Genomic DNA, 12,586 nt, shown 5'->3' on the forward strand with positions numbered 1-12,586 from the left:
TCCAGAAGGACTCAAGCTTTGCTGAGCACAAAATGGCATGAATTACCTGTGGAATAGTTGGTTGTCTTTGTAACAGATTCCTGAGCTTCAGATATAGCTTTCAATATTAAATTTTTATTGGCCTGTTTGGAGGGTGGTAGTGAAGGTCTGAAGGACAGAGAGAGAGAGAGAGAGACACAGAGACAGAGAGAAATAAATTAATTATTCCTGCAGATATGTGAATTCCAATGGTCACTGTAAATCCAGCACTAGAATGTTTCACTTTCAGCTAAATATTAAAATACTATAAGTACAGGGCAGTCAGAATACACAATTGGAAAACATCCTTTAATGAACAATCTTTTTAGACCCTATTCTTCAACTGTAATATTTTTAGCTAGTTAGTTCACACACTATACCAAATCTTTAATTTACCTTGATGTACACATCACCTCAGTCCCTGATCACGCTCCCTCACAACTGTGTTCATCTCAACCACTGCCATAAATTTAAAATGGGAACTGGACATTCAAAGCATCAAGACAGAATTTTAAATCTGTATGAGATAGTATAAATGTGTATGTTGTAGCTTTCTATTCTACAAGACTAGAAAAAGCAATATCCAGGGACTTATAGAAGCAAAGAGAAGAATTTATTGTTTAAGCAACAAAAAACAACTTGTGGTTATCACATATTTTGGTGCAGTGAAAGTCACACGCACACATGCGTGTTAGGTCACCAGCTTATCACTTCAGTATTCTGCCCCTTCTCTCCTTGTAAAAAAAGAGTATTAAACCCTGGCAGCAGTAGTTAAAAATAACCATGTTCCTGTTTGGATTTCAATAACCAGGTAATAGATACAAGACATTCCATATAGCTGAAAAGATAAGTCAATTAACATCAGAAGCCCAGGATGAATATAGGAGGAGCTAGAAACATCTCAACCCTAGTATTCTTCTTCTTCCTATGGCTGAAGCACCCAAGAGAATCACTAATGAATAGCTAAATTTGATAATGAATGAGATGAAGCATATCTAATAATAATAATAATAATCAAATAAACACTGCCTCAAAGAGCAGGCAGGAGAGATGCCAATGCATCAACAGAGTAAACTAAACCGGCTTCCTGTGGGAGGCTAAGGATTTGTTTCCTTCCATTTATAGCAATATATATTTAGCAAATACCAGCAATGAGTTAAGACAAGAACCATAATCCAATTCTACTACAGCAAGAGACCAGTTTGTGTCTGAAATACAAACAAAGCAAAACTCCTCAAATAATATTATCTTTCATTAATTAACTGAGCCAGAAGAAACATTATATTGGTTCACTCAGCTTGATAAGGTGCTGTGACATAACCTGAAAGTTCAACAGACTCTTATATTCAGTTGTCAAGCATGCACACATAATGAGAACAGACTATAAACCCATGAGAAAAACCAGAGCAATATAGAAACAGCTCATACTGATTACGGGAGGACAATCGAAGAGGCTTATGAAAAACTCCATTAGTAGGCCAATACACTTAAAATGTATTATAACAGCTAATGGAAGCATCAATGTCAACGGTTTTTTGTTCTGTATTAGATTCATATTAAAAACCAGAATTTTTTAAGTACCTTCTTTCAGGCTTTGCTGGTACAGACACACTGCTGGAGATACTTCCTATTCTCAACCCATAGTCTTCCTCTTCCTCCTCCTCTTCCTCTTCCCCATCATTATTGAACTTTTTCACTTTGACCACTGAGCTAATAACTGGCAATTTTCTCTTCCTGGAGCTTTCTTCCTGCAACCAACAATTCATTAATCATAGCCATGTTAATATGCAAACAAACAAGACCTTGTTATTTCATTAATAGCTAGAGGTGGAAAGCTTCCATTTAATCAATAACGTAGGACACCAAGATACTCTTAAAATCCTGGGCGTACTGTACCATGTGCAAGGAGAAAAAAGTGCTATAGAAAGAATGAGTTTTAGGCAGTGACTCACAATTGCCCCTAATATCTAGATGGAACTCTGCTGTTAAGGGTATCGTTTATACTGCTTGTACTTTCCTATTTCCCCTATGCAGCAGCATTAGCTTTAGACAAATGCAGAACATTCACTAACCACAATGATGCACCACAGGATTTTAGCAACCCTGCAAAGGACACATGCCATGAGAAATAAACACCTATGGGGAACAGAACACTTTTCAGGCCATTAAAACTTGTATAAGGCAAGGCTAAAGATGATGAAATTCCAAATTCTAGGGATCTCTCCATAAATATCCCTCTATTTTTTTAAACACAGAATTGTAATATTATACAGGATTTAAATATTGAGAAAGTAATGACTCAGAGGAGAGTGTCTACTATACCCCAAGAAGAGAGGTGACTGGTTTGCTACTAACTCACGTGTGACTTTGGGCAACTCACATCACTTCTCACAATCCAGATACCCTGTCTATAAACTGGGAGAATGCTGGTTACTGCATTTATAAAGTATTTTGGATGAAAAGTGTTATATAAAAGCAAAATGTATAGTCAAAAACAGTTCCACTTAGAATGTAAGACTTCTTTTCCTTTACTAAGTTAGCAGTCCTAACACTTTGAAAATCAACTATCCATTTATCCCTTTTCGTTTTACACAAAGCTCCTAAATAACTAACGTAACAGGCCTAGAATTATTAGCTTGCTTTTGACAGGATCATTTTGGCATCCATAGCAAGCGATATAATAGCCATGGCTTTTGAGACTAAGATTCATGCACACGAAATACAAAGTTGTTTGGCATCCTAAAAAATACAGAAAGGTACACACACAATTACATAGATGAATAATATATGTCCTTCTTTACTCTTCAATGTTGGTCTTTATTCCACAACTGGCAAACTACAGAAAAGAATTAATTGCAAGAACACAGCTATTCCAAAAAACCTAGAGATTAAAATGATTATTCTAACCTACCATATATTCACTGCCAACTATGTTCCACCTCATTATTACAAATCAGTAAAGCACCAAACAGATGTCACATTACGAGTTATTCAGTAACTTGTGAGCTGTTTTTTTTTTACTCCGCCTTAGCACACTAGGTTTTTTTGGCAAATGAATCAAAGACATGAAATCCTGGCCCACCTTCCATCAATGGCAAAATTCCCTTTGACTTTAATGGGGCCAGGATGGCCTTCTAGCTGTCTGACATGCCTTTGTTCAGAGTGTTTCAAATAAGGACATAGTTTAGATCTGCATACTAACCTCACTGCTTATTTTATCAGTGCTCAGTTTGGAGGCGGGCCTATAACTCTCTGTTAACGTACTAAGTGCTTCTGCATCACATATCTGGATTGTTTCCAAAGACTTGCAGCTTTCCATGTCTAACTGCCTACCACTCTGTAGGCTCCCTTGCTGTGGCAATCTTTGTAAGTGTATATGGCTGTCTATGCTTCTGCTAGCTGGTGGTCGGTAGATTTCAGCAGTAGGACGAGAAGATCCATAAGTTACAGTTACAACAGCTTTCTTCCGAGACAACAATGGGTTCTCCTGTACAAAATTTAGGTCTTCATCAATGAGATCATCTGGTTCAGGTTTAATATCAATCACAGCTTCAGAAGGTGACAACTCCCTTAGAGGCTTGACCGTTGACATTAAGCGGGATGCAGATCCATCTTCATATGACTGCCTGGTGAAAGAAGAGGTTACTAAGTCTTAACTGCCAGACAAAAATCATTGAGAAATAAATTTCAGAATAACGCTTTAAATAGAAGTGGAAATAAAAAACAAGATTTTGCTCTTTTAAAAAAATCTGGCAGATCTAACATCTACTTTTGGTTTAGTTAGTTAAAACAGGAATGTTTATGGCATAAAGAAGCATGAAGTAAACTGCAAGGTATAGTATTTATTCTATGCAACACAGAGTAGCAAACCTTTTCTGCTTGACTCTGGAAAAGCATCCATTTCCCTTGTCTCCCAGCTTGCTACTCCCAAATGCTCTTCAAAACAACAATCACAGTGACCTATTCTCTGCCATTTCAATCCTTGCCAATAAGCAGATAGAAGCCTTACCGGGCAGCAGCAGCAGCTCTCTGCTCCAGTGTACTGGTTGAAACTCTGGAATCATTTCTTTCAGCCCGACTGCTAGAGACTGCAAGAGGTGGTAGGATTTCCTCACGCCGTCTCTCATCACTCCCACATGAATTGCTTTTGCTGGAAGGCAAGTTGCTCTCAAAGATGTTAGAGTCTGAAGATTTTAGGCTCATAGGTTCTGTGAAAACAGATGCACTTCATCCTTAAAGTTCAATGACCTAGCTTTTGTAAATCAACTGTAGAGCAAGTGTGGCCTTATAGCCATACGCAAATGAGCATATGGCCTCTACAGAAATACTCAAACAAACACACAAGACTCAAAAAGGCACCAATACCTACTTAAAAGGGTCATATTTACTTCATCCCAAAAGCAAAGTACAGGACCTTTTTCTTAACAGCCAGGAGCCACAGAAATCACATATAATAAATATTAATGATACAGCCAATTAAGACCTTTAAAAAAACTGGCAAAATATATACATAAGTATAAGAAAATAGTGTAATATCATCTGTTCACCCTAACCTACTGCTTTCTTGGACAAACTTTACTCACCAGTAGTTACAGACCGAAGTTTATCTAACACCCCATGTAGCCTGGAGAAGGGAGGGTAAAAAGAGACATAGGGGACAAAAAAAAAAGAGAGAGAGAGAGAGAGAGAGAGGAGTAATTTAAATTCTTTGAGAACAGAAGCCTTTCAAAAGTCAGCCAAGGTTTTCAAGTTTTCTTTCATATTAACAGGCCTCATGTTAGTGGACTTTCTTTCTACTTAAACAATCATCCCTTTGTACAGCCAATCCTACAATCAATCAAGATTTATACACTCCCAGACACAATCAGCTTGGTATACACAGGCTACATCTACACGGCCAAGAGATCTCAAAAATAAAAGCAGTTATTTTGAAATAACTTTGGCATTATCTAAATGACAAACACACACACTATTTCAAAATAAATAGGATGGGTGTTTTGAGTTTGTTAATGTTGCAGAGTTCATGGAGGAAGTTGGTCCAATACAAACTATTACCTTGCTCACCTTGTTTCTCTAATACCCTGTGATCAACAGTTATAACACTGCATACCTACGATACTTACACAGTATCAACATCTCAAACTGAAGGTGTTTGAAATCTGAATTAAAAGCAAGTTACAAAATATATCTACCTTAACCAGACTGCACTGTAATATTGTCTAGTTATAGAATTTTGCAGAAATATTTTTCTAAAGGCAACTCCTTTGATTATCTTCATATATTTGAAACGCATTCCGCTAACCCATATTTAACTTAATTTACTTGAACATTTCAAAATCTCTAGGTTCAATTAGAAAAAAATGGACAAAAGGGGAATAATGGTGATAATCTAAATATTATTTTTATATATGTTACCACTACCTCAATATTGGCAGGTAAAAGGTAATAATTTTAAAAATAATCAATTAGTTTACTGCATCACTTCATACACATGAAAAAAATTAATTGATCAAATGCTACTTGCATAATGATAAAATGTATAATCTATTATATTCTCAAGCCTCATATACAGAAAGCAGTCATAAAATAACTATAAGTAGTAAGGTTCAGGTAAAAAAGTAGCTCACAGACATACCATACAGTAAACCTGACAGTGTTGTTCCCTAAAAAAAGGGACAGGTCTTCTGTCATCTGCTCCTGACTCTTTTTGTTGGCCACCATGACCATAATATAATCAGGGAGCTCTTCATCTAATTGGAAGAAAAAAAAAAGATTAAAATTTTTTGTTTCAAAGCAACTTTACAATTAACAACGAAATTTAGGATTTTCAATGTACAGTACATGGACAAAAGAGGCAGAGATTAGATCCCCAAAGAAGTCATCAGAATCTTTCTCCAGTTTTATTATATACCTCTTGGAATAAAGATCTTCATTAAACAATAAGCACTGAATGTAGCAAGAGAACAGCAACACAGACCTGTTTAAACTGACTGGTAATTACTTGCACATTTTCTTGCAAAGCCAAAAGCTTTCAAGGTTCTCTCTTTTGCAATGAAAAATATGTATCACTGACGCCACAGGTAGTGTCATAAAGTTGCTTCATCAAAACGCTTCTGTGCTATGACATACTGTTACAGAATGCACTCCTGTATTCACATCCTACACAGTACTGTAAAAATCTTTGTACAAAGCATGCCTCATGGGGTATCATTTGAAAACTCCTGTCTTGCCCCATTATATGTAAAGTTATGACCATAAGACGAAATCATGACTGAAATGTGTTTCCAGATAAATCTGGGGACTGAGATAAACCAGTTTCTCAAAGGCAAACAGCAAGCAGAGGCCCCTGCCAGATATAAATAAAGTTAAGGGGTCGTATCCTACTATGGCCATTCTTTGGCAATAAATTGGGGCAGGGACAAAGAAAGCTGCATCTCAGAAAAGTGACAGAGTTGTGCCGTGTTAGTCTGTATTCCATCAAAAACAAAAAAGCAGTCACGTAGCACTTTAAAGACTAACAAAATAATTTATTAGATGATGAGCTTTCGTGGAACAGACTCACTGAAGAAGAGCGTCTGTCCCAGGAAAGCTCATCACCTAATATCTTATTTTGTTAGTCTTTAAAGTGCTACATAACTGCATCTTAGAAAAGAAACAGCATGAGGTCACCCTTGTCCAACCTACCCCCAACCTCTTGGGTCTCAGAAGGAAAGGCTTTTCAAAGCAAAATAAAGTATAAAAAGGAGGGGGGAACCCTCAAAATTTCCATCCCCTCTTTCCTATCCAGCTCAGTTTTTGCACCTAAGAAAAACAAAGGAAGGAGCCATTGCACTCTGGGGGAACAGTCTTGCACTGAAACTTTGGTCAGTTATGCTGACCGTAGCATATGGTGGTAATTTTCTTTTAATCTCATATAGTTTGTTAAACTAGGCACTAGAAAGCATTTTTATCTTTATTTTCTTAACCATTTCAATCTTTTACACCTCATTGCTCCTACTCACTCAAAAACTCTCTCTCTGTAGTTAATAAATTTGTTTTAGCTCATTCAGTAAATTTAAGTTCAAGTAACTCCATTTAAGGAGGTAAGCTTGATAGAATGAATGTAGACTATCCAGGAAAGGATGGGGCAGCACAAAACATACATTTCTGGGTAAAAATGCAAGCCAAGACTGCAAACGTGTCAGGGTCACCCTGCAAGAATACAAGGCTGGTGAGAGCTAGACCATAACCCATGCATGGCTGGCAGGCTGCTGCTGTACAGACTCAGGATGTGACCTGCATGATGGAAGGCTATTTGTAAATGCTCTAGGCGAGCGCTACTACCAGCAAAGAGAACAACAAGAAGTCTTGTGGTACCTTACAGACTAACAGATATTTTGGAGCATTAAGCTTTCATGGGCAAAGACCCGCTTCCTCAGATTCATGAATCTTTGCCCACGAAAGCTTACGCTCCAAAATATCTGTTAGTCTATAAGGTGCCACAAGGCTTCTTGTTGTTCTCGAAGCTACAGACTAGCACAGCTACCACTCTGATACTACCAGCAGGTAAAGTGAGACATCCAAGGTTGCAGGGCAGGAGTCAGACAGCCCCTCACTGGTCTGGAATGCACCATGGTATGGTCACACATACCTACTTATGAAGAGTACAACAAATAAATTCTCTGATAAACAAATTAATAAGTAAGCTTTTCACTAACAGGCTTTTCTACTTCCTCTGATATACAGCACAAGCTTCAGACACCACTAAAGCACACAAAACGTCAACTCCACCAGAGCCCAAATTAAAGATTACAATAAAATATTCAAAGAGCAAGTGAGTTACACATGTATGATAAGCATGTGAACAGTCATTTTGATATCACAATCATATATTACAGACTTTTAAATACTCATAGTATATGTTTTCTTATTTATGTAAATACTTAAGATAACAGCTCTCTACTGCAAAAGGACCTTCTCCTTCAGGAACAGCAGTGAAATAGAAATTTCCTTTCTGACTTATGCCTCAAATTTATAGACAAACTTTTACCTAATAACCTCAAATATTCCATGAAAAAATGAATGGATAGAACAAAGTCATTATTTACTTCAGGGGGTGTGGTATAATTATTAAGGTCTGGGTTCAGCAAAGCCTTTCAACTTATGCATAACTAGGTATCATAGTGCCAGTTAAGTCACTTAAAGTTACATACATGTTTAAGTATTTTGTTCAAGCTGAGCCTAAATTTGCACAGAAGATTAAAAACAAGCTGTTGTCCATTTTAGATGAATACCAATGAAAGGATGTCATCATATTTTTATTCCTTACTGTGAAAAAGCACTTCACAATTCTCTATAGTGCTTTCCATTTCAAAGAATTATATTATTAAAACCTAAATAGCTCTTTGGGCACCAACATTTTGAATGACTTCATACAAAGGGTTAGATATAGCCATTTCTATTTTGCAGCTGCTTAATGATGCACAACCCCAAGCTACCATTATGACTAAATATAAAAGAAAACCAATAATGCTGACTGAGGGTAATCCAATTCAGGATTCCTCCTTACTATCTTTATTGGAGGGAGTGGTGGGGAATGCTGGTGAGAGGAAATAAGGATATGGCTGTGAGACTGCCACAGAGGTCAAGGAAGTAACAGATTCCATGATGTTCTGTGACCTCCATGAGATTCTGCAGCGCCAGCCCTGGGGACCATCTAATCAGTCACCCTGCCCTCCCACCCCCCAAGTGGGCCCACCAGAGCAACCACACTCCTGAGGGGTTGGGTCAACTAAGATTCAATCAAGGGCGTTTACAGTAAACATCATGGACAGGTCACAGGTGTATTTGTGTTTACTGCCCATGACATGTCCATGACTTTTGCTAAAAATATTAATGATTACTACCTAAAAGATGGTACATCCATTCTTTATTTAAAAAGCAAAAAACAAAAAGGCCCAAACATGAAGCAACTTATTCATGTGATGAAGTTTACACTGTGAATTGTCTGACTTCAGGGAGACTGCTTACAGCACATAAGGTCAAGCATATTTGTATTTAACATGCCAACCCAGAGATTGTCCCTACCCTGAACACTTTAATTTTAAGCCTGTTTAAGGCTTTACAATATTGAGGCCTAAGAAAAAATATCAGAGAAAGAGGAAGAAATCTTAAACTGAAATCAAAGCGTAAATGAACATAATTACATTTTTTCTCTTTATATTGCACCATGTACAGAGAAGCATGAGAGAGTTTATAGTACCGTGGTTAAAAATTCATTTGAGCCCTGTACTACTGGCTTGTGAGCCGTTCTAGAATAAGTTATTACTGTCTGCAGTGTAGTTCTAATTCTCTTACCAAAATGTACGGAAATGCTCAGGCCTCCATACAAAATATGAGATTTTTGATATATTTTAAAAATTATGGATAGGCATTTTAGAATCTCTTTTCTTTTGTTTACTTGTGAAGTTTTCCTTTAAGTCATCTCTACATTATAAATAACTTAGAAACACAATGACAGTGTTTTGCAGAAAATCTAGCAACAGGAGGGCACAGACTCATACCAGAAAAAAAATGTACACTATCTATGCTCAAAATAGTAAAATTGGCTCAAGAAGTAAGGAGATTTTTGTTTTTTCTAAAGGAAGAAATGGAGGTGATTATTAACCTGGAAGGCTATTCCAAGCATTAGCGGCAACATGAAAGAAGGTGTAAAAATCAGGAGCAAGGAAAGAAGACAAAGAGCCACAACAACTTGAATGTCAGAATATGAAGTGAAATAGGATGTGGGATAAATCAGTCTTTTTTTAAAAAAATTGGCTTCATATTAGCCTATTCTCCAGTAATCTGGTACAGAAGCTGATTCCCTGCTTCAGGATTGATTCTCAGATTTGTCACCTAAAAACATAGCTTAGGCTGAGGAATCTTCCTTGCACAAGGAATGTCCCTGAGCAATCAAGACCAATGTAAAAATACGTTTAGTTTCTCCACAGTGACCTTATATTGAGTACTCCTTTAGCATTTTGATCATCCAGTGGCACTACTAATTGTTTAGCATTCTCCTGCTTCTGATGTACACTAAAAAAAAATGCAGATATTTTTTGAGTTGGCTAGCTCTTCTTCAAATTCTGTTTGGCCTTCCTATTTATATTTTTTCACTTCACTTGCCAGTGTTTACACTCCTTTCTATTTTCCTCAATAGGATTTAAATTCCACTTTTTTGGTCCTTTTTCCATGTATTTTAATTTGGGTATACATTTAATTTGAACTTCCATTATGGTGTCTTGAGAAAGTTTTCATGAAGCTTTCAAGGTTTTCACTTTTGGCACTGTACCCTTTGATTTCTGTTTAACTTCTTCATTTGCAGTAATTAAGATCAGAGATTACTAGAGTACTAATAACATCTTGGCACTAGAATAAAGAAAGAACTGATTTGAGAGATGTTGAAAAAGATGATGTATAATTGAGAAACCAGACAACCAAAAGGTAAAAGAGGAAAAGAGATGAATCAAAGACAGGCAGACTGCAGGGCTGAATGATCAAATATACAGTGGGACTGACAAAATTACAGAATAGACTTGCAATGAAAAATCATCCCCTTCAGACATAATGAGCTGAGATGATGGATAGGACCCTATCAAATTAACAGCCATGCACAACGTGTCATGCAACATAAAATCTGGCCTCTGATGGGGTTCTACCCTATACAGTAAACCCCCTATATACGCAATGTTGACTCACACTTAACTTGCATTAACACAAGTCAAATACCTGGGGTTTCCAGGAGCTGGCAGGACTTTAGCTCCTCTGCCAGCTCCCCATTCTAGCCCACAGCTCTGCTAGCTGGGAGGAAGCCAGGGAGAAGCCACTCTGCCACAGCTGTCTTCCCTCTCAGCTTCCCCCAGCTGGGCAGCAGACAGCCATGCAGTGGCTCCCTGGCACTGTGGGAGCCAAGAAACTGATCAACGCTGATCTGTTTCCCAATTCTCACAAGCCCAGGCGAGCTGGAAACAGCGCATCAGCGCTGGACAGCTTCCTGGCTCCCACCAGCGGATGGGAGCTGGGAGCCAGGCTGCCATCTGGTTCCCGGCTCTCCCCCCACACCGACTCGGGCATAATTTGAGTTACACAAGGTTGCCCAGGAACGCAACCCTCGCGTAACTCAAGGTCTACTGTACTAAACAGCATTTCTCAAATTGGGGTGCCAGACTCAAAAGAGAGATGCAGAAGGATCACAAGGTTATTTTAAGAGAGTCATGTATCACCATCCCAACTTCTGCATTGCTTTCAGAGCTGTGTAGCTGGAGAGCAGTGGCTGTAATCTTGATCATGTGCCCAGCATGGGAGGCAGAAGCCCATCAGCAGCAGTGCAGAAGTAAGGGTGGCAGTACCATACCTATGACATCCATGTTGTACTGCTGCTTTAAGAGCTGGGTGGACAGAGAGCGGCAGTTGGTGATTAAGGGCCCAGCTGTGCAGGCAAGAGTGCAGAAATAAAAACAGCAATACCATACCATTCCATCCTTACTTCTACATTGCTGCTGATGGTAGCTCTGCTTTCAAAGCTGGATTCCTGGCCAGCAACCACAGTTCCCCAGCTGCCAAACTCTGAATGCAATGCTACTGCCAGCAGCTGTGCAGAAGTAAGGGTAACAATACCACAACCCCCATGCACAAGTCCTTTTTTTGTCAGAAGCCCTACAATTACAACATTGTGAAATTTCAGTTTTAAATAGCTGAAATCAAGAAATTTTGCAGTTTTTAAAATCCTTTGACCACGGAATTGATGACGATTGTGAATGTGGCAGGGCCCTCATTAAGGGGCACCATTTCATTATCACTTTGTGTAAACCTGGAAATGTAATTATCCATTTGACATATTTAAATAAGTGGCAGGACTACTTTGGATCCAGCTACCTCACTTGACCTTGATCAGCCATGTGATCCCTGCATCCATGTACCATTAACTTCAACTGTACTCCAGGGTGAATGCTAGAGTTCTTAAGTTAAAATCCAAATACAGGATTGAAGCCTCTCTTAGAATTGCATCAAGAGCACTATATCAAATTCAGAGGAATGGTGGTAACAGAATTGCTCGGTCACTAGGCAAGGTGGAGGAAGACCCTGGTTCATACTACCAGAAAAGGCGGACCCATAGGTAGAAGGGGTTGCGTGGGGGCTAGCCTTCCCCCATCAGCCCTTCTGGACCAGCCATCGCTCAGATGAAAATTTAGAAAGTGTGATGGCAGCAGCCAAGAGCCCAAGGCCCTTTTGACTCACTGGGCCCTGGGGCAACTGCCGTCTTTGAAGGGCCTGATCAAATTGTAAATTGCTCTTGCACTAGAACAAATAGCTAAAGTAAAATGTAGTACCTGAACCGCAGACATTATCATGGGAGGAAACACACTGTATACTCTCCCAGGGGACAGAGTTAGCAGGTATTTCCCACCTTTAACTATTATGAGCCCAAACAAAGCAGAATTAAACTTACCAACATAAGCCCCCAGCTCCTGCAATTTTCCTTTTATAGCACCCTAAGAAAGAAAATATATTAAGATTATTACATTTAGGTTGCATTTAGGTTAAGAAA

The 12,586-nt window shown here is 38.5% G+C and overlaps 1 protein-coding gene across 4 annotated transcripts in view; it reads right to left on the bottom strand.

The window, feature by feature from the left end:
* Window positions 1-12,586, bottom strand: part of ZC3H14 (zinc finger CCCH-type containing 14) — a 37,537-nt gene that overhangs the window by 24,010 nt on the left and 941 nt on the right. For all 4 annotated transcript variants that reach the window (XM_074996651.1, XM_074996650.1, XM_074996649.1 and 1 more), the window contains exons 2-8: window positions 12,488-12,530; window positions 5,654-5,768; window positions 4,602-4,642; window positions 4,028-4,226; window positions 3,221-3,644; window positions 1,600-1,766; window positions 47-147 (exon numbers count right to left, since the gene is read on the bottom strand). In XM_074996651.1, coding sequence (XP_074852752.1) covers window positions 47-147; window positions 1,600-1,766; window positions 3,221-3,644; window positions 4,028-4,226; window positions 4,602-4,642; window positions 5,654-5,768; window positions 12,488-12,530 — 1,090 coding nt within the window. The remainder of the gene's footprint in view (window positions 1-46; window positions 148-1,599; window positions 1,767-3,220; window positions 3,645-4,027; window positions 4,227-4,601; window positions 4,643-5,653; window positions 5,769-12,487; window positions 12,531-12,586) is intronic.

Source organism: Carettochelys insculpta, chromosome 6, assembly GCF_033958435.1.
Source record: "Carettochelys insculpta isolate YL-2023 chromosome 6, ASM3395843v1, whole genome shotgun sequence".
Lineage (NCBI taxonomy): Eukaryota > Metazoa > Chordata > Testudines > Carettochelyidae > Carettochelys > Carettochelys insculpta.